The following is a 27,439-nucleotide window of genomic DNA, read 5'->3' on the forward strand; positions in this document are numbered from 1 at the left end:
GCTCTTCAGTTGAGCTCAGAACCTTCTGGTCGCTAGAGACTGGCACTATGTAAATGATGGGACTGGGCTTCTGGTCCAATCCTGACAGACTTGTGGGGGTCGGACATTTTCCCATTCATCCATCCGCACCCCCATCTATACCCTGCCGTCCATTCTGTAGCCTGGGATCTTGTGATTAAACATGAGTAAGACAGTCAGGGGCAGCCCAGCTGGAAGGTGGGTTGGCTTCAATTGGACCTCAAGAACCAGCTAAAGCGACAGAGACTTCTGCGGGCACTCAAATGCCAGGCAGCTTTTGGTCAAAATAACAGTGGGGAAGCAATGCCTTAGGGAAATCAATCTAATAGGCCACCTGCCAGGTAACCTTAGGGAATTATGTATACTGACCAGAAAAAGGAAGAGGGAGGTGGCTGGGCAGGTGGCTAGCCCTGCATGCTGTCCCCTGCCCGGGCCTTGCCTTGGGTGTGGCCCACACACTCTGCTAGCCAGGAGCTATGACCTGGCTAGGGCTGTACAGATAACTCGAGGATTTGCACACTTCAACTCCCTCCCTCAGTTCTGGGGATTCACAAGCAAAGCATGGCCTTTTGGGTTTCTGGGACCAGAGCAGGGGAGCAGCCAGTAGTGTCTTCAGGGCATGCGGGTGGAGGCTCAAACCCTTGAAACCCCATTTCTCCTAGGCGTTTCCTAAGAAGCTTGTGGCCTTCTCATCTTGGATTGACCGGACCCGCTGGGCCAGAAACACCTGGGCCATGTTAGCCATCTTCATTCTGGTTATGGCCAATGTTGTGGACATGGTGAGCTTTTGCTTCCTTGTGGAGAGGGGGGGTGCTAAAAACAGGGGGTGGGGCTGCACACTGGCAGCTTGCTGGCCCATTCCTCTGCAGCATACATTCAGGTGGATGAATCTGACCCTGAACATCCCAGCCAGGTGGAGAGGGTCTTCAGACAACTCCCAAGACTAACCTAGGTCCTCGTAGTACCCCCAACCACAGTCCAGTGTTCCCAGTCCTTGGCTAGGCACATCTCTGTCTGCAGTTTCACACGAAGGAATTAAAGTTCAGAGAGGTTTGTTCATTTGTTTTAGGTCACACGGTCATTAACAAAGTCAAAAATTGAAGCAGTTCTAGAGGCTGGGATATAGCTCAGTTGGTCAATTGCTTGGGACCTGAGTTTCATCCCCAGAATGCATGTGAAAAAAGCCAGGCATGGTGTGTGCTTCTAGTCTCAGTGATGGAGAGGTGAAGACAGGGATCTCTGGGGTTCACTGGCTAGCCAGCTTAGTTCTTGAGTTGCCCTGGGCCTGTGGGAGACCCTGTGTGGATGGCACCTGAGGAACAACAGGAGATTGTTCTGGCTTCTAGAAACACATGCATCTTGGGTATGTACACTGTCGCGCGCGCGCACACACACACACCAGGCCTGAGACGTCTTCCTCCATCACAGGGATTAAGAGGTCCAATAAGAGCATTCCTGGGGCGTGTCCCTTGAAGTGTAGCTAGTGTTGGGTACCCACTGGGTTGAGGATGTGAGCCGTTTCATCACATAGACCTCTTCTGTTCCCAGAGGTGGCTGAGCAGGAACACAGACTCACAGAGCCCATGTGGCTCCGGGGAGACAAGATCATCTTCTGTTCTCCTCAGTTCATGGAGAGCTAGGGTCCCGTGAGAGGGAAGCCAGAGGCCTTGTAAGGGAAAGGGGGCAGGTACTGTCACTGTTCACAGTTATGGGTTGTTCAAGCTGGGTAATACTGTATGTACTCTCAGAAATCCTTCTCAAGAATATTGTTACTTGGGGGTTGGCAAGATGTCTCAGTGGTTAAGAGCACTGGCTGCTCTTCCAGAGGACCAGGGTTCAATTCCCAACACCCACATGGCAGCTCGCAGCTGTCTGTAACTCCAGTTCCAGAGAATCTGACATCATTATACCAATGTACATGAAATAAGGTTAAATAAAGTTTTTTTTTAAAAAAGAATATTGTTACTTAACAACTTAAGCACAGGAGTTAAAAATGGCCTAGAAACTTTCTCTGGAAGTAACGGAAGTGAAAAGCTGTAGGTCTGCAACCAGACCCCTACCTGGTCGGGACAGCAAGTCTCTGGGTGGCATGATGTCCACCATGCGGGATCAAGTCCCTGATCCCTCTTATCAGGAGACATGTGACAGGTCCTGCACACCCAAGCACTACATGCCAACTCCTTACCCAAAGCCCCACTGGAGCTGCAGGTTACACAGAGGCACTTAGCTGGCATATGGGCACATTTTCTATTGACTGTGGTGGACCAGTAGGGTAAAGAGTGAACAGGCTCCAGAAAGTAGGGACAATTTGGTGGTAGAATAGTTATCACCAGAGAGCTCTGACCATATAGCCTCTCTTGCAGCAGACGTGATGGGAAAAGATGCTGGAGATCTGGCTCCTGGGTCCCCTTTCACCATTTGCTAATTGTTCTGGGATTTCTGGACAGTAGGGGCGGTGCTAACAGTATATAGTGAGTCTTTCTGAACATCGGATGGCTCCATAGCAGTCATAAGGCTCCATAGCAGTCGCTAACATGTATATGCTGACTCCCTGGCAGACGTCCCATCTCCGAGGGTACTGTCACTACCACCACAGGGCCCTCTGACCTGCCACTGATGTCTCCCTCCCATCCTGGCCTCCAGCTTAGCTGTCTCCAGTACTACATGGGACCTTACAACGTGACCACCGGGATGGAGCTGGATGGTGGCTGCATGGAGAACCCCAAGTACTACAACTATGTTGCTGTGCTGTCCCTCATCGCCACCATCATGCTGGTGCAGGTCAGCCACATGGTGAAGCTGACGCTCATGCTGCTCGTCACGGGCGCCGTGACCGCCATCAACCTGTATGCCTGGTGTCCGGTCTTCGATGAGTACGACCGCAAGCGTTTTCAGGAACAGGAGTAAGATGAAGCCTGAGGGAGGGTGTGGGTGGTCCCCTTCCTCTCACGCACACCCAGGCCCCGCCCACGTCGAAGTCTTGTGCCTGTGCTGAGGTGGCTTTCTACCTCAGGTTCCTCAGCTTTGGGGCTTCACACAGGCAGGCACTGGTAGTGGGGAGAGGTGGGCCTTTCCATCTCAGGGAGTAGGTTTGGGACACTAAATGTTTGGAGTATCAGTTTCCCGCATCCAGATGTGGCTTGAATATGCTTTTACCTGCCCAACAGCTCTCCTGTGGTGGCCTTAGAGAAGATGCAGGTATTGTCCGCCCCTGGGCTCAATGACACTGACAGGTAAGAGTCACTGCATTTCTTCCCTGTCGGCATTCATAGCTGCCCTTCTAGACGGTAACTGTAACAGGGCGGTACTCCAGCGCCACACTCTTCCACAGGCACATGATCTCAGTGCAGAGTTAGGAGCTGCTGGACAGAGGCTGTGTCCAGTGTGGACCTGGCCGGTCGTTAAGTGGATGGCCGCTGGCAGGGAAATGAGGAAAGAGGGCTACGGCGCATTTAAGACCTGGGTTCCTACCTGCAGCAATTGGCACTCCCCTGTGGGGTGAGGTGCAGATCGGTTTTCCTGAGTCTGTCTTACCTTCTGAGAACATCGATGTTCTCACAGATGCATCTTAATGTTTTAGACTTTTATGGTTCAGTGATTTTTTTTAAAGGTTTATTTATTATGTATACAATGTTCTGCCCACACACCAGAAGAGGGCGCCAGATCCCACTATAGGTGGTTGTGACCCACCATGTGGTTGCTGGGACTTGAACTCAAGACACCTGGAGGAGCAGCCAGTGCTCTTAACTACTGAGTCATCTCTCCAGCACCGAGGAGATTTATTTTTTTAAAGACAATAGTCATGGAGGATGAGTAGGAGACTTGAATATGCCCTTCATCAAATAAGCCTAAATGGCTGGGTGATGGTGGCACACACTTGAAATCACAGCCCTTGGGAGGCAGAGGCAGGTGGGTCTCTGTGAATTTGAGGCCAGCCTGGTCTATAGTGAGTTCTAGGACAGTCAGGGCTACAGAGAAACCCTGTCTTGGTGGGGTGGGGGTGTCTAAATGGACACCAGTGAAGGGCAGCTAGATAAGCAGCAAAAAAGCAAAACAACAAAAGAATAAACCAAAGGCAAAAAAAAAAAAAAAGCAAATTAAAGTCATAAAAAACTGTCACTATATACTCTTAGCAATTTGGTCAACTTTTCAAACTCAATATGTTATTAAGATCAATGTGAACTCATATACTCTTTGGTAATGGTATACACTGTTCTAACCATTTAGAAAACAGCTTGGATTTGGTTGAGAATAGACCTATGGGATTGGAGATACAGCTCAGTTTGTAGAATAGTCACTTAGCATGGACAAAGCTTTGGCTTCTGCATAAACTGGAAGTGGTGGTAATCCTAAGAAGAGGCAGGGCTTCAGGAGTTCAAGGCCAGCCTAGGACACTGTCTCAAACAGAACCACCTGAAACCTATGGCCCAGAAACTCCACTTCTACATACATCTTAGAAAAATTGTGTGTGTGTATAGTATGTATATATACATATATAGTGTGTATATATGTATACATGCAAGAATTCTCAAATGACACTAGTAGTCACAGATAAAATTGTCTTTTTGTATAACAAAGCTGTATACGGTGATGGGAGTTAACTATAACTCCACACAGAACTATGGTCAAAGTTGGAAAAACACTGCAGAGAGACTGTACCCGGTCCCATTGCTCTGTGTATATTATGTCTTTCCTTTCTCCAAAACACTACACAGTAGTAGCTACTCCTTGGATATGTCAGGAGTGCGGAGATCCCACAGCATCCAAGGGGCAGCCTAATGGGAATGGCCTGTGGCCAGGGAAGCTGGGCTGCGGCTGATTAGTCCAATAGCCTGATCATGTCCTGGGAAAGGGTGTCCTGGACTATGAGAGGAACCGAGGTGCTGGGGGGAGCTTCTGATGGCCACAGCGACAGCATAGGCCTGCTGGAGGGTGGCAAAGGCACTCGTCACGTATTCCTGTCTGTCCAGCAGGCCACCCCTGGTGCCTTCCAAGTACTCAATGACTGTGATGATGTTCGTCATGATGCTGAGCTTTTACTACTTCTCCCGCCACGTGAGTGTCACACACCCTCTCCTCCTGTGCGCAGGGTCTCCCACCACACTGTCTCAGGACTCAGAAGCAGTTTCTCCACCTATCACGCAACAGCACAGGGGAAGCCCTAGCTCTGTGGTGCTTTGCTTTCTTCTTCCTCTCCTCCAGAATGGAGAGATGTTCCTTAGGCAGGGCTCATGGCCTCTACACTCACCCAGGCATGATGCACTAACCTCAGGTTCAGAAGAAAAAGGGAAAGGAGCTAAGGAAGTTTTTGTTTAGTTAAGATGAAGTGTACATACAAGGACAGGTAGCTTGGATGCCCCCCAGTGGTTTACTGGGAAAGTGCAGAATCCCTAAGCCACTTCATAAATGGAGCAGATAGAGATGGGAATGCCACGTGGTTCTGGGAGAGCCCTTTCTGCCCCTCCCCAGATCTGCAACTAAGTTAGTCTCAGGAGAACCCTACACACACGAAAGGCCTCTTGGATCTCCCCTGTACCAAGAGGCCCAGGTCCTCACTGCAGCTGCGGGATGCCATGTTGATTCGGTGACTCCTCCCTGCTCTTTTGCCATTTAGCTACCTTCCTTCCCATTTTACCATGCACAACATTCAAACCCCTGTTGTAAATTTCCATTGGACGGCTGGCTTTAGAGCACACCTCATCTGACCTCTGCCTGCAGGTGGAAAAACTGGCACGAACACTGTTCTTGTGGAAAATCGAGGTCCATGACCAGAAAGAACGTGTCTACGAGATGCGACGTTGGAATGAGGCCTTGGTCACCAACATGCTGCCTGAGCACGTGGCCCGCCATTTCCTGGGGTCCAAGAAGAGAGACGAGGTTAGAGGGTGTCCCATTGAGCCTATTCTGTCTGCACACATGGATCCAGGTCCTTGAGAAGTGGGGCTGGAAGTCCAGTTGTGGCTGGACCTAACCAGACCTTCCCAGGGTCTCGTCTAAGGGGCTCTGCTGCTCTGCTGCATCTCTGGGACCCCATTTCAGAACCAGAGTGCCCCTTTCACCAAGACCACAAACCAAGGCAGCTGACCCTCCAGGAGAGGGTTCTGTTATTGGGATGGAGAAAAGCAAGGCTTTACTTCATCTTACACTTGCAGGGAAGTCAGAGCAGGAACCCGGAGGCAGGCACTGATGCAAAGGAGTACTCCTATCTTAACTCAGCCTGCTTTCTTATAGCACCCAAGACAACCTCCCTGTCCCTGGGGGTGGCACAGTCCACAGTGAGCCAAGACGTCAATCAAGGAAATACACTCCAGGCTTACACACAGGCCAGTCTGGCGAGGGGCATTTTTTCAGTTGAGGTTCCTGTTCCCCAAATGACTCCAGTTGATATCAAACTAGCTAGCACAGTGGGCTGTCACAAGGGCTAGGAAATCTTATTCATCGTGGGAACCAGCTTTTTGCTAGTTACTCAAAGTTGGGTCATACGGAAGGATGACAGGTTTCTCATATGTTGTCCTATCAGGCAGCCATCCCTCGCATGATCATGTCCTGCCTTTGTTGTGTGTGTGGTATGTATGCATGTGTTCAGATGGAGGCTTCCACATGGCTGTTTTACTTTACTGATTTGCCAGCCTGCCTCTAGTCCTCACAACTGTGCAGCGAGCACTTTGTCCTAGCCTGGCCTGGCCTCTTTACAGGAGCTGTACAGCCAGTCTTATGATGAGATTGGAGTCATGTTTGCCTCCCTGCCCAACTTTGCTGACTTCTACACCGAGGAGAGCATCAATAATGGTGGGATTGAGTGTCTACGCTTCCTCAATGAGATCATCTCTGATTTTGACTCCGTGAGTATCCTGTCATAGAGCTAGCTAGCACCTTTTATCACAGCCCAAGACCTTCTGCACGAGCCAAAGAAGCAAGCTATGCTAGGCTGGCTTCATTTCCCACAGGAGACTTTTATAATTGCACCTCTGCAGCCATCCAGTACTGACAAGTCTGAGGGGTGAGGCAGGATCCTGGGACAGCCCTGGCAAGTGCACAAGGTTAAGGACTTCCGTTTCTCCTACCCACAAACCCTTAACATTGACTGGACACTTCTTAGGTGCTCCACCACCTAAGGAGACTATCCACTGACACTAAGACATGGAAATTGAGGCTGAGGATGGTGTGCCAAGGTAGCATGAAATGACTAAAGCTGTTATAGGAAAGTGTCTTTTAGATGTGTTGTTGATCCTTGTAAGACAGACGAATTTGACGAACTCACTCCTCTTCCCTTGACTCTCTTAATTCTGTCCTCAGCTCCTGGACAACCCCAAATTCCGGGTCATCACCAAGATCAAAACCATTGGCAGCACCTATATGGCAGCTTCAGGAGTCACCCCAGATGTCAATACCAATGGCTTTACGAGCTCCAGCAAGGTAGAGATGGCAGCAGTGTCAGGGCCAGGCAGCCAGCCTCAGCCCGTGGGAAATGGGGATCAGGTGAAAAGTAGATGAACATCCTCGTGCAAAGGGCTCATTCGCACATCGCCCCATACTGTTTAAGAACTGTCAGTTCTGGGGCAGTGGATGCCGAGGGGAGCCCTGGAAACTCTCAGCCACTGTGACTGTAGACCGTGGAGCCTGCTGTGATTTCTAGGAACTATGGGATTCTTGGAGCCGAGCACTGCTCTTAAATCATCTAGTTTTCCTTTCCATCTCTACTTTCTGAGTTACGTAATGCAAGCTGAAGGTAGCTCATCACGTGCTTATGATCCTGAGGAACCAAGGCAGGCCCAGACTCAAACCGTAACCTTGTTACAGTCACAGACACAGGAAGCGAGAGACAGGGCCTCAGTCTTTGCCTTACACAGACGTATGGACTCCGCAGTGGTGACGCTCCCTTACATCTGTCCTATAACAGCTCTGCCTAGCTGCTCATGGCTTCTGGATGGTTCTAACAGTGTTATCACTTTTCCACACAGGAGGAGAAGTCAGACAAGGAGCGCTGGCAGCACCTGGCTGACCTGGCCGACTTTGCGTTAGCCATGAAGGACACGCTCACAAACATCAACAACCAGTCATTCAACAACTTCATGTTGCGCATAGGTAAGGGTGCTGGCAGTGCTGGGGCACTCAGCAGACCAGACTTAAAAAGTGAAGGCAGACTGGTGGGGAAGTCACACTAACAGAGCTAGAGGGGCCCCAATGACCTTTAGTCCTGTTCTCTTTGAGGAACAGTCAAGCTAGGCCCATGGCTAAGGTTCGAAGGGCAGCCCAGCCTCCCTTCAGAGTTAGACATTGCAATATGGCAGTGAGGAGCGGCTCAACCGCTTCTGTGAGTCTGTACAAGTTGGAAGTATTAGGAAGGTCACTGAGAAGCTGGCCACTACAGTCCTGAGTATTAGCATGACACATAGCTGGGCAGGACTTTTCACAAGGACTTTCGCTTTAGAAAGGCAACTTTCAATAAGGTGATCATCTCTGAAAGAGAAATGGGTAGCTTCTGTGAGGCTAATGCAAGCTTGGCTTGTGGCCATGCTCCACTCTCTGCTCCAGGCATGAACAAAGGCGGGGTTCTGGCTGGAGTCATCGGAGCCCGGAAACCACACTATGACATCTGGGGCAACACAGTCAATGTAGCCAGCAGAATGGAATCCACAGGGGTCATGGGCAACATCCAGGTATGTTTGGCACCAGAATGAGCATGTGTTGAATGCAGGGCATACAACTAAAGAAGTCCGTGTGCTTTGCCGTACATTACTAGCCCTGGCCTGTGGGCCACAGGTCAAAGTTGTCAGTGCTGCAGGGCCACGCCTCTAGAGCCTTAACAGAAGGGGAGAAGGGTTTGGTCCATTGCAACGTTTAAGACTAGGAGTTGTGCGTGAACAAGAGCTTGCCCTTTGGTACAAAGTCGATGTGCAACCGAAGCTAGTGACTTAAAATGGTCGTCTGACACCTGCATGTCCACGGATGGGTTGGAGTAGAGCACTGGACACTGTCTATCTGCACAGTACTGAAGCAGCAGCACCATCTGGGCCTTCAGCCCTAACCACTACACCCACCAGTCTTGGCTTCCTCTTCTCTAACCTTGTCTGTTCTCCACGTGCAGGTGGTAGAAGAAACACAGGTCATCCTTCGCGAGTATGGCTTCCGCTTTGTGAGGCGAGGCCCCATCTTTGTGAAGGGCAAAGGGGAGCTCCTGACCTTTTTCCTGAAGGGGAAGGACAGGCCAGCCGCCTTCCCCAACGGCTCCTCTGTTACACTTCCCCACCAAGTCGTGGACAATTCCTGAATGGCCTCTTTCCCCCATGATGGTCCACATGGGAAGGGAGGTGTTTTTGGAAGTGGAGAATGGCTTTTGGGAAAGGGCCACTGACCAAGTCCTGGTGTTCCCAAGTTGTTGGCGTGCACATTCCCATAGACTTTAGGTTCAGATTTCCTCTAGCCTTCCTGTGTGGATGTGAGTGCTGAGGGTGGCCATCCCTAGCCACAGTGTGCCTGTAGCTTCCCCAGTGTAGGGGTCGTAGGCATAGCACTGGGACAGCCTCTCCAGGCCTTTGTCCCAGCTCAGCCCTCATCCCTAGAGAGGCCATGGCCACTGTGAGTAGGATGGCGGTGGAGGTGGATGAAGCTGCCTGTGCTGCAGGCTCTGCTGAAGGGGAGGGCTCAGCGCAGAGACAGCTCCCCGCCTGGCTGCAGTCTGGAGCAGCGCTTGTCATTGGACGAGGAGCGCTCCACTGGCGGGTGGGCAGGCTGCCTCCTCCTGCTCTGTTAGGTCAGTGGCCCTTACCCCCACGTTCCTGATAATCTTGAAAGGTTCTTCCGGAACCCTGTGTCACCTTAGTCACGGGAGCAGAAAGTGCAATATTTCCTTTCACCTGGGAGGGGGAGGGGTTATTTCTGAAAGAAAAAATATATAAACAGATTGTCTACATTTATATTTTTAACCTGTTTAAAAACAACCTTCCAATATTGCCTTGTCTTCTGAGCTCTTGCTACAGCCGCCTTTGCTACTGCTTCAACAGAGAGTCTGCAGGTGTTGGTAAAGGACAGGACTGTTTTATTAAAAGCTTTACTCAACTTGATGGTACTGTTGTGGCGATTCTGTTACTGCGACAGCTCATCCCCCACCATGTGCCTAGAGGGCAAAACCTGGACCGAGCCTTTCATTCTATGCCTCTGTAGGGTGACCCAATGCTGGCTTAACATCCTGTATTCTTCCTGGAGTTTGCTGGAGCTCCTATACCACGGAGATTTCTAGGAAGCAGCTAAAGCTTAGAGTGAAGCCCAAATACTGGGCCTGTGGAGTATAAAGGTCTTACCTGGGACTAGCAGAGGAGAAACAGGAATTATAATGGGATGTAGATGGATGTTTCTGTCCTGCCCGGTCCCGCAGCCATTCCGTCCCAACAAAACACACAGAGGTTTATATTAATTATAAACTGTTTGGCCTAATAGCTTAGGCTTATTATTAATTAGCTCTTAAAACTTAACCCATAATTCTTATCTATGTTTAGCCACATGACTTGGTCCCTTTTCTCAGTGCAGCATTTCATCTTGCTTCTTCTGCACCTGGGTGGCGACTGCAGACTGAGCCCTTCCTCTTCCCAGAATTCTCCTAGTCTGTTATCCTGCCTATACTTCCAGCCTGGCTACTGGCTAATCAGTGTTTTATCAAACCAATACAAGTGGCAAATCTTTACAGGGTTCAAGAACATTCTCCCAGAGCCATGGGAGAACTTGACCAATAGATGGGTCTAAACAGATGTCAAGAAGTCCTAAGCCAAGAACAATGCATGCTGCACACCAGACACCCATGGTTAGGAGGAAAAGCTATGTTAAAAGCACCGAGGAGTGGGAAGAGGAGGACAGCCAGCCGTGCCTGGAGCTTGCAGGAGGGAGACACAACAGGGGAGGGTCCACTGACGGAAGTGTAGATTTCTAACAATGCTTTCTCAAAGTGACTTCATGCATTCAACTCTCAACCAAGATATTTTAGGAAACAAAATATTAAATACACAGAATTCCTAAGCATAAAAAGTAGTTTCACCCACCAAATAGTGGCCTAAAACATGCTACCCCAAACCCAAGATTAAACACTTTCCCTTCTGAGCCACAAGCCCTATGGTAGATTTACAGCTCCCACCAAAGCTAGAGATGCTCACAAAATGTCTTTAATTACTCCCAATTTAGATGATTTTTCAGCAAGAATATATACATACGATCAAATCAGCCGCCACCTGTGGAGGAAGAGATGCTCTGGAGCACTGTACTGAGTGACCAGGCAACCAAGGAACTGTCTAAATCGTCCTGTGTCCACAGACACGAAGTCAACAAGCTCCTTGTCATCCCGACGGCATGGGCATCTAGAACCATGACAAGGATGGTATCCAGGCAAGCGTTCTCTCTCCACAGCTTTTCCTGACAGGTCCTGGACTGCAGGCAGCATGAATATAATCACCGCAGATGTGTCCCAGATAGTTTTTCTCAGGAAACCAGGCTCAAATCTAGCTCTTCAACTTCTTTTGAAAATGAAGCAAACACCTGGTGTAGGGGCTTGGTACGGAAGAGCATGTCATGAGATGCTCTGTGCTCTTCCCAGTGAGGGGGTGACGCTTCTGCCCCTAAAGGAAGAGACTCTGTCAAGTTCATTAATCCAACCAGGGGAATCAGAACCAGATCACTGCTCCTCTAGCCCTACATGACACTTAATTTTTTTTTTTTTTTTGTCTATAGCTCTGTAGGGGTTGCCCTTTACCAGAACAATGTAATTTGGAGAACGGGAACTTAGAAAAAAAATGACTGTGAAACTTGTGACATTGTCAGAATACTGCTTTTTTAAAAAAAAAAAATTACTGCCCATGTCAGATTATTATGGTACTGCTACACACGTGAAAACAAGTCTCCTGGCTAGCCCTGGAAAACTGCCACATACTCTAGAGGACTAAACATGTACTAACTTCATCACTGACAACCCCAGGACTCTGCCTTAATTATCTAGGGCGTGGAGGGTACACACCCATGAAAACAAATTGTAAGTTTAAAGAATCCTGGCCAACTTGGGAAAGGCATGGAATGGGGAAACTAAGATAATGGTGCTTAACATTTACAAAGACAAAAACCGTGGGAACGAACTTTCCTTAGTGTGTTTCTAGACTGTGAAGAGAGGGGCTTTAAGTGTTCCATGGACGTTACTCTACATACGCCACTCCATTGCTTAAACTAGAGCACTCAGTTGCTTCCACGAGGCATCGTCCCCCGTACCTGGGCATGTCACAGTGACATCCGTGGGAAGAGTTGCTGTGAGGTCCTCATACAGCAGTCTGGCACTAAAGGAGAAGGTCTGGTGCCCCTGATCCACTTTATAGGTAAACGACAGCAAGTTGCACAGGGCGTTTCTCTGCAGAGGTCCAGTGAGGAAGGCGCTGAAGTCAGCCTACCAGGGGAGGAGCAATGAGAGGAATGGCGGTCACTGCTCCAGGGCAGCGTGTGGGACAGGCCACATCTGCAGCTGACAACACACAAGACTTTGTCTCAAAGGGACCAAGGGCCATCAGGAGTCAGTGGCAGGAAGCACCTCAGTGAATGATCACGGACAGATAGGAGATACTATTTCTGCCAAGAGTTTCACTGAGATTATCCTGTATGGAAAGATATTTTCTTTAACTGATACCTGGGCAGAGGTGGAACCACCCAGCTACAGCGTCACTTCCTTTGTATTTATTTCGGGCCTCTCTCTGGTTCCCACCCTTAGAAGGCAGACCAGAGTTCAGGAGAAGACAAACAGTAGTCGTCTATGATCCTGGACACCTGCACTTAGGGTCAGCACAGAATTGGGTACATAACGTCAGAGCTTAAAACCCTTGCTCAGTTAAACAGCATGGCAACCGTCTGTCTTGTGATAAAAATTTGAGGGTCACCAGTAGGAATGTGACCTGTGACCCTATAACCAGGACCTGCCCTTCAACGTCACTGAGAGCTACAAAAGGGTGTGAGGTGAAGAGGGAACCGGCCCGAAAGGGGGAAACAAGTACGAGACAGCAAGGGCACAAATGGGTGTGGCACACGCCTATAGTCAACGCTGCAGCTAAGGCAGGAGGATTGCTCTTGAGTCTCATGAGGGTGGCCTGGCCTTCACAGTGAGTTCCAGACCAGCCTGGGCTACAGAGTGAATTCGTTTCAAATTAACCAACCAGCCAACCAACCAACTATAGAGTAAAGGTAATGGACAAACTTCTGGCTCAGCGTTAGGAAACATGAGGGCTGGGGTATGGCTTAGTGGCAGAGTACTTTCCCACCATGCCAAGGCCCTAGATCCAATCTCCAGCCTTGCAAAAAATAAATTTATATATAATAAAAACGGGATGGAGAGATGGCTCAGAGGTTAAGAGCACTGGCTGCTGGCTTTTTTAGAGGTCCTGAGTTCAATTCCCAGCAACCACATGGTGGCTCACAACCATCTGTAATGAGATCTGGTGCCCTCTTCCGTCATGCAGGTGTATATGTGGGCAGAACATAGCATATATAATAAAGAAATAAATCTTCATAAATAAATAAATAAATCAGCTATGTTGGAACACATTTGTAATCCAAGCATTTAGGAGGCAGAGACTGGTATATAGGCCCAAGTTCAATACCAGCCGGGGCCACATATCCAGCTAGGATTGAAGAACTTTGTCTCAAAAGTAAACCTTTAAGAATGAATGCTCCATGGAGGTGCGCGCCTTTAACCCCAGAACTCAGGAGGCAGACAGGTGGATCTCTGTGAGTTCAAGGTCAGCCAGACTACAAGGCAAGTTCCAGGACAGCCAGAGCTGTTAACACAGTGAAACCCCGTCTTAAAAGAAAAGAAAAGAAAAAAAAGCCATGCTCCTTTGAAGTCTGTCATGGGCAATAAAATCAGACACAAAACCCCTACACAAATACCTCAAGTTGGTCTGTCTGGTACTTCCTCCCTGAGTAGGCATTTAGGTACTCGCAGAGACTAAACAGGAAGCGCTGGATGTCAGTCTGTAGGTATGCTCTGGCTATCTTTTCTAGAGGGATGAAGACTGGGATGGAGTGGTGATGAATCCGGAGCGGTTTCTCTATGATGAGGTCTACAAAGTAGGAATCCAGTAGGTTCCCCTCAAAGGCAGTGCTGATGCACATACAGACTCCACGGCTGGTCAGCTTCCCGCTGAGTCCTAGGCAAACGGTGAGACAACACCTCTCAGATGTCAATCAGAAGTTGTGGGTTAGGTCTGGGCATTCTGGCAGCCTTCAGAAGGCCTGGTATATTGATACACAGTGTGCACCAGTGCTGGCCAAATAAATGGTATCAGACACTCTCCCTGACTGGCTCACGTGAATCCGAGTTAAAATTCTGGAAAGATGAGGAAGTGAGAAGATATCCTAAATATCAAATGCTGAGGGAAAAGCTAGAAAATTTTATGTATTCTTTTTATTCTCTTGAGTTCTAATTTACGATGGTCCTCACTCAGTTCTTCCCATAGTCCTCTGTCGCATAGACAAAGAGCAAATTCCTATTTATGCTGAAACAAAGATTTGAAGTTCAAACCATGACCACTCCCACATCACAGGCAAGCAGAGAACAAAGTTTCAGCAGGACCTGCCCAGAGCTGCAGGCCTTGAGTCCCGCTCCCCACTGCTGCTTTACAACTGTAATTTTGCTACTTTTTTGAATCATAATGTAAATATCTGACATGCAAGCCCTGTGAAAGGGTCACTTGACACCCGCCCCCTAGGCATCACGACTCACAGGTTGAAGCCACTGTAGTAGAGGGTCTAGCTAATGACTATCACGCAAAGTAATAGTTTCAGCCAGCCACCACTACCAATCTTTTACTGTCCAAAGAGGCCGATCTTACAGGTAGGCAGGCCTAAAAGCAACACGCCAGCTTGTGCATGTATAGCAGTGTATGCAAATAAGTTTTCAGGAACCAAGTTTAGCCTAATACAGCTAGCCAACTAAGAACGAGTCAGAGCAGAACAAAGGCCTACCTGTAAAGCGATAGGCCTGCAGAATGGCTTTCATGTTTCCGCATTGCCTTTCCAAGGCCTCTTGCTCACTGATCTCTGCTGTGCTGTTAGGGTCTTCACTGGCCGAAGATGCTTTAACCTACAGGATACGCAGCAAAGCATACTGGTTATAATAGTGGCACCACAAAGTCTTGGCCACCATTTGATTGCATACAAGTAAGGGCAGATTCTCTATTCTGTGAGGCATTCATGACCACTCAGTTGGTGCTGTGACGTACAGTCGACGGACAGGATGTGAGGAACCAGGATTTGGATGGCAATGGTGGAGATTGCAGAGGAGAAGGAAGCGCACAAACAAAGCCTAGGATGAGAGCAGCGTGGACAAGACAGATGGCCGTGGGAAGACAAAGCTGGAAAAGCCAGGACTCAGGCTTCCACCTGCAGCTACCTTTTCCTCAGAGGATTAAGTGTGCAAGTGGATGAACTACACAATTGGTGTGGGGCAATTCTGTATTATGTCAATTATGTTTTAAATAAACGCTGATTGGCCAGTAGCCAGGCAGGAAGTATAGGTGGGACAACCAGACAGGAAGTAGAGGTGGGTCAAGGAGAACAGGAGAATTCTAGGAAGGAGGAAGCCCATTCCTCTCCAGTCCTGTCCAGACACTGAAGAAGGAAGATGTGACCTGCCCTGCTGAAAAAGGTACCGAGCAATGTGGCTAACATATACCAGAATAATGGGCTAATATAAGTTATAAGAGTTAATAAGAAGCCTGAGCTAATGGGACAATCAATTTATAACTGATGTAGACTCTCTGTGTGATTTTCTTCGGTACATAACGGCTGTGGGAACTGAGCAGGACAGAAACCCCAACAAGCAGGCCCACATGTTACACACAATAAGCAAGCAATCAGAAAATGATCTGACGGCATCAGAGGAAACTCAAACAGGACTGAGAAGAAAACAAAACACTTTTGAAGAAGCTGGCTCTCCTGCAGTTCCCTCTTCTCTCAGAGCAGGCACGATTCTACATTTCAAGGTATACTTTCACTGTGTGGGGTGTAGCATGAATAATAAAAACCCAGAGACAGATATTGGAATTCAACCCAAAAACCAGAAAAGCAAAGCCACTAGAGAAGTCTTACTTTTACCAAAGCTGGGCAACTGCAGACTAAGCAGCCTTCACAGCCTAAGAAGACTAAACCTCTCTCTCTTCCCATTTTATATTCCCTCTAGTGCTGGGATTAAAAGTGTAGGCCACCATCACCTGGATTTGTTTCTGAATTGATCTTGTGTAGCCCAGGGTGGCCTTGAACTCATAGAGATCCATCTGCCTTTGTCTTGCAAATCCTGGGATTAAAGGTGTGTGTCACTACTGCCTGACTTCTTAGCTTTGCCCTTCTGATCTTTAGGCAAGCTTTATTTATTAAAACAAATAAAATATCACTATAGTGGGAGACAACAGAAGAGCAATGTTACCAGGTAGCCAAGATCTCACAGGGAAGTGATGTGGGATTCCCCTCTGTATGCTGTGAATATGTTTTATTACCAATGGTTAAATAAGAAGCTGCTTTGGGCCTATGGCAGCGCAGAACAGAGCAAGGTGGGAATTCTAAGCAGAGATAGAGGAGAAAAGAAGGGGGAGTCAGGGAGAAGCCATGAAGGAGACAGATGCCTGGAACTTTATCTGGTAAGCCACAGCATTGTGGTGATACAGATTAGTAGAAATGGGTTAATTTAAGATGTAAGAGTTAGTTAATAAGAAGCCTAAGCTAAAATGCCAAGCAGTGTTTTAATTAATATAGCTTCTGTGTAATTATTTTGGGTCTGGGCGGCCAGGAAATGAACGAGCAGTATCCTTCTACAGGGAAGGGAACCCATATCTGCACACATTCGGTTCTGCCTAAGTTCAGAATTGCACGTGTGTAGCTGGAGTCGAAGAAATGACACAGAAAGAACTGCTGATGGTTATAAAGCCAAGCAGAGGACAGGCCTGTCCCCAACCCACTTTCAGATGTGTGGCTGGAGTAGGGACAGAGGAGAGCATGGGCACCTCAGAGGCCGTGTGCTAGCTGCCTGCTGGGAAAACAAACTCAAGTCTCTGGAGGAAGATGATGCAACCCAGAGCCCTCCTAATATTTTCCTCATGCACATCACTAAGAAAAACGTTACCAGACAAACTATGCTGACCTGTGTTTTATCCATTCGATATAACCTAGAATAGTCGTTCTCAACCTGTGGGTCACAACCCCTTTGGCGGTCAAATGACCTTTCACAGTGGTCACCTAAAGACATCAAAAACCACAGATATTTACATTACAATTCATAACGGTATAAAAATTATAGTTATGAAGTAGCAACAAAATAATTTTATGGCTGGGGGGGGTCACCACAACGTGAGGAACTATCTTAAAGGGTTGTAGCCATTAGGAAGGTTGAGAACCACTGCTATAATGGAAAAGAAAAGGGCTCATGGGTTCCTACACCTGCCTAAGGATTAGACGCAAGGATTGATGGGGGAGGGAGAGACAGTCCTGTAGACATTGGTAAAGCGCCCATGCCAAAGGGCAAACAAACCCTTACCCATACCCTTATAAGCAACCCAATGAAAGCTACTGGGTTACCTCCTTGAAAAACAAAACAAAACAAAACAAAAAACCATGAAAGCAGAAGGGGAACAGGTTGGGAAGAGGAACTGGGGGTGAGGGACAAAGGGTCATGGGAGTACTACATACATATATGAAAATGCTATAATGAAACCCATTATGTATACTTAATAATACTAGCTAAAACATCAAAACATTAAAAAAGAAACAATATTAAGAAAAAGATGATTAAATGGAACAGGTATCTGTTATATTTATTTAAACAAGCATGAAAGCAAAAATAAGATTAGAAAATCAGTATAGATCTGTTACAGGAAAAACATACAAACTAAAAAAAAAAAAAACAAAAAACAACAACAACAAAAAACCCAACTCTTCATAGGAACCCCAGAAATATACAGTAAAGAATGTCACTGATGTCTTACTTGAAATGATAATGGTCACATTTTTCAATAAATGAAAAACTTCACGTATTAATTTAAGCATCACCAAACCAAATGAACACCATATCTGACCTCATTATAACATAAAACTGTCAAACACCAAAGACAGAGAATATGAAGTTGGAAAAAAAAAAGAAAAAAGAAACCACATTCAAACAAGAATGTCACCTAATCTAATAAGATTAATGCCTAATCTTGAAAATGTGGACCTGAAGAAAATGGATGACAAGTTTAAAGTATGAACAAAAATATGTACAACTTAATTTACACTCCAAATATAACGCCAAAGTATTTTTTTTTCTTTTCTTGAGATGGGGGTCTCTATCATGTGACTCTGGCTGTCCTGGAACTGTAGACCAGGCTGACCTCAAATTCACAGATCCACCTGCCTTTGTCTCAAGCGTGTTGAGATTAAAGGCATGTACCATACCTGGCCTTCAAATGCATACAACAAAAAATTCAGGAAAACATCTAAAAGATAAAACTGCACGCTTCAGGGATTACCAAACTATACACAGATTGTTTGTGTCATGATACCCCTGGCTGGTTCTGAACTCTAGATCTTTCTTCCTTAGCCTCCCAAGTGTTGGCATTACAAGACTTGTGGTACCATGACCAGCAGGGTGCCTTGTTAAAATTAGGTTTAACCAGCTCACCACCACACCCATCTTACACATCTTTCACACAAACAAGGCAGAGCTATGTAGCTGGTACAGACATCACAGCCTATAATACCTGCTTTTCGAAAACTACGGTTAGTTGTTAAACAGACCAATGGAACCAAACAGAACCCAGAGATGACCAACTCCCATACAACGAGACAAGTGATCTTTTCAAGATGTTGTTTGGGAGGCATCAGACAAAGGCCTGGAAATCAGTGTGGTGGTTTCTCAGGAAACTGGGAGTCAACCTACCTCAGGATCCAGCAATTCCACTCTTGGGAATATGCCCAAGAGATGCCCAATCATACTAAAAAGCATTTGTTCAACTATGTTCATAGACGCACTATTTGTAACAGCCAGAACCTGGAAACAACCTAGGTGCCCCTCAATAGAAGAATGGATAAAGAAGGTGTGGCACATATACACTTAGAGTTCTACTCAGCGGTAAAAAAACAATGATGTCTTGAATTTTGCATGCAAACAGATGGAAATAGAAAACACTTTACTGAGTGAGATAACCCAGACCCAAAAAGATGAATGTGCTATGTACTCATTCATTAGTGGATTTTAACCATAAACAAAGGACATTGAGCCTATAGTTCGTGATCCTAGAGAAGCTAAATAAGAAGGTGAACCCAAAGAAAAACATATATTTATCCTCCTGGATATTGGAAGTAGATGAGATCGCTGGGCAAAAGTTGGGAGCATGGGGATGGGGGTGGAGTGGGGGAAAGGGGAGATGGGGAGAGAGAAGGGAGAAGGGGAGGATTGGGGAGAGCTTGGGGGAATGGGATGGTTGAGATGGAGGAAGGGTGGATATGGGAGCAGGGAAGAAGATATCTTAATTAAGGGAGCGATTTTAGGGTTGGCAAGAGACTTGGCTCTAGAGGAGTTCCCAGGTGTCCAAGGGGATGTCCCCAGCTAGGTCCTTGGGCAGCAGAGGAAAGGGTGCCTGAACTGGCCTTCTATAGCCACACTGATGAATATCTATGAAGTTAGAGTGGAGATAGAGACAGAGACCCACACTGGAGCACTGGACTGAGCTCCCAAGGTCCAGATGAAGAGCAGGAGGAGGGAGAACATGAGCAAGGAAGTCAGCACCGGTGGGACTGATCTAATGGGAGCTCACCAAGGCCAGCTGGACTGGGACTGATGGAGCGTGTGATCAAACTGGACTCTCTGAGTGTGGCTGACAATGAGGGCTGACTGAGAAGCCAATGATAATGGCACTGGGTTTTGATTCTACTGCATGTACTGGCTTTTAGGGAGCCTAGTCTGTTTGGATGCATACCTTTCCTATACCTGGATGGAGGGGGGAGGGCCTTAGACTTCCCACAGGGCAGGGAACCCTGACTTCTCTTAGGACTGGAGAGGGAGAGGGGAGGAGGAGTGGAGGGAGTGGGAGGGAAAATGGGAGGATGTGAGGAGGTAGAAATTTTCAATGAATAAATAAATAAATCCTAGCTGATGACATCCATCCATCCATCCATCCATCCATCCATCCATCCATCCATCCATCCATCCATCTATCTCAGCAGCCATAAGAAGAACACAATCCACCACAGGCACAGGGGCAGGCATAGCAAAGTACTGAAGGGAGACTGATTCTAGGATCTACTGCTGATATCCAAACCTCTGGATGCTCAAGTCCCTTGCCTAAAATAAAAGACCAGACTATCTGCAAATAACCTCCACTTCTTGTACACTAAATTACCTCTACAACACTGTGTAAATATGCAACATTATAAAAACAGTTTATATTCTGTTCTTTGGAGAATGGCAAGAAAAAAGGCCAAATACAAATTAAGCCTATAATAAGATACTATTACACCCCCACCATAATGACAAACTTGTAAAATGGACAATGCCACAGACTGGTAAAGTTGCAAAACAACAAAAGCCTCATTTGGGATCACAAAACGAGCACATGCACTTTACAAGGCGCAGCACCCGTTAAAGTGAACACGCAGGTTCCACGTCCTAGAGCGTTTACTCAGGCTTGTACCGAACAGGAAAGTCCTGTGTCTTTAATGAAGCAGCAGCAACAAGAACATCACAGCAGCAATCTTCATAATGAACCCAAATGAAACAACCCAAATGACCCACATGGTGCCCACAGTGGAACAGGTAAATTGTAACTGTCAGAAAACAGAACTGCCACCAGCAGTGATGGCCAGAACCAGGCTCACAGACTGTACACTCAGCAAAATAAGCAAGACAGAGGAGCTGATAGTCTACAGTTGTATGAAACAGGATGGGGGTTTAACACTGAAAGGTATGACTAACAGGAGACACAGGATAATTCTGGGTACTGGTAATAACCTGAGTTTTCACTTCTGGTAGAAACCTGGCTGTATTCCCTTAAAATGCTCATTAGACTCTTCACAATATACACATATTTTTCTTCAGTAAAAAGCAAATTAAAGAAAAGAGGGAGAAAGAGGGTGGGTGCCCATGTGTGTCTCAGTTTCCATCTGGAGTCATTTCTGACTTAAAGAAATCATTTGAGTTCAAGCTTGCCTGCTCTGCTTTTTCCTATAACCTTGAGGAAATGTGAGACATTTCTGATTTAGTCCATGAGAAAAGAACACTCTATCTAGTAGACAGTATATTGCTGATGACAAACCTCAGGAACATCAAGAAAGAAAGTGAGGCTGTTTACGGGCAGCAAGTACATGCTAGAGGGGAGGCTGCTCACTCAAGGATAGGAATGGTCTTGTGATTAGATACTGACCAACTATCTGTGCTGTGCTTTGTTCTGCTTTTGTGTATAAGCAAGTGCTGAAATAAACTCTGGGCTGTTTGGCTGCTTGGGCATGACCAGACAGACCTCCCTATACTATCCTGTCTTCTGTTTCTTCTGACTTTCCTTTGGCCTTGAGGATCCCCTATCTAGGAACCCTAGTTGACCTTGTAGGAGTGGGCTCCTACAGAAGAGTGGGAAGGGAGGGAAGGAAAGGGCAGGAAGGCTGGCCTTATGGGTAATGACGGCTATCACTGAGTAGTTACTGCTTGTATTTGGGCAGGGGAAGAATTTGACATTTTGTGCTGTGGATGTCTTTCTGTACGCTGTTACTATGTCTTGATCTCATTGGTTGATACATAAAGTTGCTTTGACCTATGGCAAGGCAGGATAGAGCCAGGCAGGAAATCCAAGCAGAGATACAGGAAAAGAAGGGTAGAATCTGGGAGATGCCACCCATCCATTCAAAGAGCAACAAGCCCACAGACCAGTAATGCCATGGCTACATGGCAATACACAGATTAATAGAAACAGATTAATTTAAGATGTAAGAGCTAGCAGGTAATGAGCCTGAGCCATCGGCTAAACATTTATAATTAACATTAAGCCTCAGAGTAGTTATTTGGGAACTGGTGGGCAGGATAGAAATCTCCATTTACAATTTTGTAACATTTTCTTGGCCCTGCAGGATTAGTGGAAAAATGGAAGTTTTAAGAGACCCCCAAACTATTGAAATAATCCTAGGATCCAACCTGCCTGGTAAGTGGATTTATCACATATGTTGGTAATACTTAATATATGGCAGAGAAGTCAAAGACAGCAGAGGTCCACTTGACAGATCTGCTGACTGGACTTCATCTAGAGTGGAAACCAGAAAGAAGGAATGGCCAATGACCACTGTGAAATTCTGAGACCGGGTGACAGAACATTGACACAGATGGCAAAATTATAAACAGCTTAGATTTGCTGACATTGAGGTACCAGGTCAGGTGTCTGTAAGGGAAGGCAGGGGGAGGCTCACAAAGAACTTGCCTGCCTCTTCATCACCACCTGACAATTACTAGTCAATATTCTTAGCTAAATCTCCACAGGTCTGTTTATTTGAGGAGAATCACAGACCTGAAATCCATCCGGTATGATCCCAAGTAAAACACGTGGCCCTGGTTGGCTGACCCCCCGATCATGGCTGCCCCTCACCCCAGGAGACCCACAAGGCGCTTTCGCTCACTCTAGCTTGCCGCCGCCGCTTCACTTCAGCCCTCAGCTCATCTCGCTGTTTCCGCAATTCCTGAATCCTGGTTTTAAGAGAACTTTCCTTTGTATGAACTGTTGGATCTTCAAACTTTTTCCTTGATCTGTTCATTTGAGCCTCTAGTCTTTCCAGGTGAGCTAGAACACCTAATGAAAAAAAAAAAGAACAAAGAACTTCACAATTGGACAAGGGTTTAACTTTGGCAAAAATGCATACTCTAAGAAGTAACAGGGTTTTTGTGTGTGTGTGTGTGTGTGTGTGTGTGTGTGTGTGTGCGCTAAACACTGGCCAAAAGCAGCAACTGAGGGAAGAAAGGGCTATTTCATCTTACAGGTTACAGTCCATCACGAAGGCGACAGAGAAACTCAGGCAGGAACTGAAGCAGATTGAGGAACACTTGCTCAGTTTGCTTTCTTATACAACCCAGAATCATCTGCTGGTAGGGACTGAAGCAGATACGGTGGAACATACTTCCTGATTGGCTTCCTCATCCTCTTCAGTTAGCTTTCCTATACAACCCAGGACCACCTGGGCAGGGGCGGTTCCACCCACAGTGGGTTGGGCCCTCCTCCATCTATTAGCAATCAAGAAAATGTCCTAAAGAAATGCCCAGGGACCAATCTTATGAGGTAATTTCTCCACTGAGGTTCCCTCTTCACAGGTGTATCAAGTTGACAACCAAATCAGCCATCACAATAGATGTCTCACTTATCTAGAATCTGAGAGCCAGCTAAACTGTTAAGTAAATAAATTGAGGGCAGATACCTTTCCTGTTTATTGAGACAGGGTCTCTCCTACATGGCTAGTCTTGGACTCACAGACGGTCACCTCACCTGTCTCTACTCAGAGTGCTGGTATTATGACTCTGCCATAAATTTATAAAACCAAACAACCAAAGCAGAGACCACCAGCCTCTCTGTTGAACACTGGTGTAAAAGCCCTCCCTAAGTGGGATGCTTGTTTACGGAGAACAAGAGCCTGGCTTGTCAGTTGCTTGCTTTATAGGCCCCACCACTTCATCTAAGCCTGCTGAACGCAGAAACACACCCACAGGGTGCAAAAGGACGATTCTCAACAGCTTCACCACAAACAAGATCCAATATCTACTTTGCAAGGTTTTTGGAGACAGAGGTTTGGCAAGGGAGCCGCGACCCACAGGTTGAGAACTACCATCAAGAGTACGGCTTACTTGTGTGTGCGGAACAGTTTTAACACAGAAAGTCGCCAAACTTACTTTTGGTTTTGAAGTCACAATTTAAACCTGCACGTCGTTTATTATCTCACATTAATTTTTAAAAAAAATAAAAGGAGGGAGGGAGGAAGAAACCGAAGCAGAACTGCAATGTGTCTAAATCACAGTATTTACAAAGACAGAGCCCTGAATCAAACCCATAGCTCATCGACAAAGTTACTTACTACCCCACAGCGGCCCCTCCTCTGTCACAAGGTCTGGAAAGAGATCTTACTGCGGTACGGGGAAGGCCAACCCTCTGAATACCTCCTTTGCTCTCCCCGCCTTGACACAAAGTATTCGCGGACTCCATCTCTTGAGTTCCTCAAGCGCTTTTTCCTACAAAGCTGGCCGGCCAGGGCAAGTTTAAAACGGACCCAAACGTCCTTGACTGTAAACAGGAAAAAACAAACAATCGTCTCTCGCCACTTGGAGAAACCCCGAGGGTCCCAGGGTAGACAAGGTGTCCCCGCCCGCCTCCCTGGCTTTGAACTTGTCAGACGCGTCCACGCCTACCTCACCGCCACGGCCGACCGGCTGCAGCGGGGCTTCCCCCCCAGAGCACCGCAGGATCTGTGCAGGATGGCTAAGCCGGCGACCCGGGTCCTGCTTTCTCTCTCTCTCTTTCCCTGCCTCTGCCTCTCGAGTGCTGGGATTAAGGGCGTGCGCTACCCGGTTAGCTTTTTCAGAGAGAATTCACTCCGATTCCAGTTTAAGAATTCCCGCCGAGAGCGTCTTCGAAAACACCAACCACTAACCCCAGCATGCTTTGCGCTTCCGCCGTACAAAAACATGGCAGCGCCCACGGCTCCACCCTAATCCCAGCATGCACCGCGGGTTGGGTCCGGGCATTCAGATGGTCAGGAAGATGGCAGGCTCCGGGGCGGAGCCGCAGATCCTCGTACAGTATTTAGTGTTACGAAAGGATCTATCTCAGGCTCCTTTCTCCTGGCCCACGGGCGCACTGGTAGCGCAGGCTTGTCACGCCGCCACTGCAGCCTTGCACCTTCACCGAGAACATCCACATACGGTAGCTTATCTCCGGGAGCTGGGGCGCATGCGCAAGGTGGTTCTCGAGGTGAGTCGTAGGCAGGAAGTGTGCAGGAAGGAAGCTAAGGGATGGGCGCGCAGAGGCCGGAAGTAGTTCTACTCGGGCCCAAACCTTGACTTCCGGGAGTCTGTGCGACCATGCTGTTGGAGAGATCTTTAAGAATTTGGGGAGCGTTCTGCGGCTTGAGCTGCTACGCAATGACTCTTCCTCTGGGCAGGGCATGACTGTGAAGAGTGGGCATAGACCCCGCTGTCACAGGCGTCTCAGCTCCTTGGGTCACCAGAGGCTGGTTCCCGTGTCCCTTAGGTCCCTGGGAGGGCGGAGCTGGGAAAGTGCGGTCCTTCCTTTCTACCTGTGCACCAGGTGTAAGTCTTATAAAGCTGTGCCTAAAAGTACCACAGCCTTAATAAACGTGGTTAGTCAGGGAAATCGAGGCCGTTTGTTAAGGAGAAAGACACTGAGCTGGGAAAAGGCATATGCTTTTCAGAAGTGCTGAGTCTCATGACTCATTTACATAACACCTGTTTCTCTAGAGAGACAATTGGGCAGGGAATCACTGTCGGGGTGAGACTAGACGAACAAGTGCCAAAGGGACCATCGTGCCAACCGACCTATTTACAGTTGCTCTCAGCTTTCTGGGGGGGGGGGCGCTGTCCCATGGATATAGGTGACTTAGATGCCTACTGGATTAATTTGAAATTTTTAAAAAGATGCTTAAATTATGTGCACGTGTGTTTGTGTGTGGGTATATGCACATGAGCGCAGATTTGCTTGGAAGTCAGAAGAAGGTGTCAGACCTTCTGGAGCTGTAGTTACAGGCAGTGTGAGCAACCAGATTTCAGAAAGTTGTGTTTCCACCCAGGTCAAAGGTTATCCTCAATGTGCATGCATAATACTCTAGTTTGCTTTTTGCTGCTGGAAGAAACACCATGACCAAAAAGCAACTTGGAGAGGAAAGGGCTTGTTACATCTTAGAAGTTACATCCATTCTCTGGGGAAGCCAAAGCAGGAACTTGAGGCAGAAGCTTGACGCAGAAGCCACAGAGGAGCACTGCGTACTGGCTTGCTCCCCTTACTTTCTCAGCTACCGCACTTATGCAGTTAAGGCCCACTTGCCTAGGCACTGCCCACAATGGCCTGAGCCCTCCCATATCAAATAGTTGAGAGATATGTCCTGCTTCAACACTAGTCTTGGGCGTGAGGGGATGAGAGAGCGAGAAGGAAGCTACACGTAATTCTAGAAATCCTCCTGGGGCTGGAGAGATGGCTCAGAGGTTAAGAGCACTGACTGTTCTTCCAGAGGTCCTGAGTTCACTTTCCAGCAACCACATGGTGGCTCACAACCATCTGTAATGAGATCTGGTGTCCTCTCCTTGACTGTAGGCATACAAACAGACATAATACTGTATACATAATAAATAAGTAAATCTTTTCCTATTGAAAAAGAAATCCTCCTGGTTGTCATCCAAGTCAGAGCTGGCTGAGGGTGAGGGTGAGCTGCTCTAGGAGCCAGGTGTAAGGAAACGAGAAACTACAGATCAGAATTCAAGAGGGAAGAGAAAATTGCATTTTATTAATAGACTATTAAGCCTCTTTTTCTACCCCCTTCCAGCCACTCTGTAAGATCCTAAAGAGTGGAAATAGCAAACCAGGGTGTGAAACTGTTGCTTTGCAGTTCTGTAGAGACACATCTCCAGTTTCAGAGCCCCTAGCACCCTTTTGTGACCTTCTGACACTTCCTAAATTGGCCATGCAGTCTGGGTGTTGTGTTCTGCAACTTGCAGGCTGCCGATGAGACCACCTTGAAGGAGCTGGCGGAGACCCTGCAGCAGAAGAACATCGACCACATGCTATGGCTGGAGCAGCCAGAGAACATGGCCACCTGCATCGCCCTCAGGCCGTACCCCAAGGAAGAAGTGAGCCAGCATTTGAAGAAGTTCCGATTGTTCAAGTGACTGCATTTCGGCAGAATTGGATGTCAGTTGGGCCCAGGAGCCAAATGCCCTCCATCCTGAAACATTGTGGACTTCTTGCAGTTAATGTGCTCCTCCCTTCCAGTTATGATGGTTTAAGAGCCAGCACAGGCTCAAATTAAAGTCATCGTTAGCGAGTACTTCCTATTGTCATTATTATTGTCACCAAATTCAAGCAAGGGAAGCTGATAAGCAGCAACATCATCTGCAGGTCATTGCTCAAGCAGAAGATTTTTTTTTTTTTGGGGTTAGGAGTATTAGACTTCTAATCACCCAGGTTTAAATGTTGCCTTTGAGTTCTTTACCTATCCCATCCCCTCCTGCTTCCCATCACTGGTTTCCAGTCTCTAGTGCAGTAATAGACACTTCCTATTCTTCCCCTCTTTGCTGCCTCATGAATTCAGTTCAACACTGTCACCATCACAGCCAAAAATTGTTCCCTTCTCCAAACATGTATACACGACAGTGCACTGTTCAAAATATTTCTGTTAACGTGTA

At 47.4% G+C, this 27,439-nt stretch overlaps 3 protein-coding genes across 11 annotated transcripts in view; 2 read left to right on the forward strand and 1 right to left on the reverse strand.

Moving 5' to 3' along the window:
* Positions 1-10,082, forward strand: part of Adcy3 (adenylate cyclase 3) — a 73,842-nt gene extending 63,760 nt beyond the window's left edge. For 6 of the 7 annotated variants that reach the window (XM_087907434.1, XM_087907435.1, XM_087907432.1 and 3 more), the window contains exons 13-22: positions 681-797; positions 2,662-2,921; positions 3,186-3,251; positions 4,989-5,073; positions 5,737-5,895; positions 6,714-6,860; positions 7,315-7,434; positions 7,980-8,103; positions 8,554-8,678; positions 9,107-10,082. In XM_087907434.1, coding sequence (XP_087763560.1) covers positions 681-797; positions 2,662-2,921; positions 3,186-3,251; positions 4,989-5,073; positions 5,737-5,895; positions 6,714-6,860; positions 7,315-7,434; positions 7,980-8,103; positions 8,554-8,678; positions 9,107-9,289 — 1,386 coding nt within the window. In that variant the 3' untranslated portion in view covers positions 9,290-10,082. The remainder of the gene's footprint in view (positions 1-680; positions 798-2,661; positions 2,922-3,185; positions 3,252-4,988; positions 5,074-5,736; positions 5,896-6,713; positions 6,861-7,314; positions 7,435-7,979; positions 8,104-8,553; positions 8,679-9,106) is intronic. The other variant, XM_087907436.1, reaches the window with a different exon arrangement.
* A 1,067-nt stretch (positions 10,083-11,149) lies between these two features.
* Positions 11,150-24,723, reverse strand: Cenpo (centromere protein O). Of its 3 annotated transcripts, XM_048436642.3 has the most exons (7): positions 24,434-24,723; positions 24,185-24,308; positions 22,663-22,832; positions 15,001-15,118; positions 13,924-14,183; positions 12,262-12,433; positions 11,150-11,621 (listed from the first exon to the last, which is right to left on the reverse strand). In XM_048436642.3, the coding sequence occupies exons 2-7, from the start codon at positions 24,228-24,230 to the stop codon at positions 11,485-11,487; spliced, it is 903 nt and encodes a 300-aa protein (XP_048292599.1). In that variant the 5' UTR covers positions 24,231-24,308; positions 24,434-24,723; the 3' UTR covers positions 11,150-11,484. The 3 variants fall into 3 exon arrangements, with proteins under 3 accessions (XP_048292599.1, XP_048292600.1, XP_085547319.1); XM_048436643.3 differs by lacking the exon at positions 24,434-24,723 and having other exon boundaries at positions 24,103-24,229; XM_085691193.2 differs by lacking the exons at positions 24,185-24,308; positions 24,434-24,723 and adding an exon at positions 24,153-24,173.
* A 5-nt stretch (positions 24,724-24,728) lies between these two features.
* On the forward strand, positions 24,729-27,081 carry Ptrhd1 (peptidyl-tRNA hydrolase domain containing 1). The gene is made up of 2 exons (XM_048436644.2): positions 24,729-24,995; positions 26,753-27,081. Exons 1-2 carry the CDS (start codon positions 24,744-24,746, stop codon positions 26,921-26,923), a joined length of 423 nt encoding a protein of 140 aa, XP_048292601.1. The 5' UTR covers positions 24,729-24,743; the 3' UTR covers positions 26,924-27,081.
* The last annotated feature ends 358 nt before the right edge of the window (positions 27,082-27,439 follow it).

Source organism: Myodes glareolus, chromosome 6 (genome assembly GCF_982192425.1).
Source record: "Myodes glareolus chromosome 6, mMyoGla1.1, whole genome shotgun sequence".
Lineage (NCBI taxonomy): Eukaryota > Metazoa > Chordata > Mammalia > Rodentia > Cricetidae > Myodes > Myodes glareolus.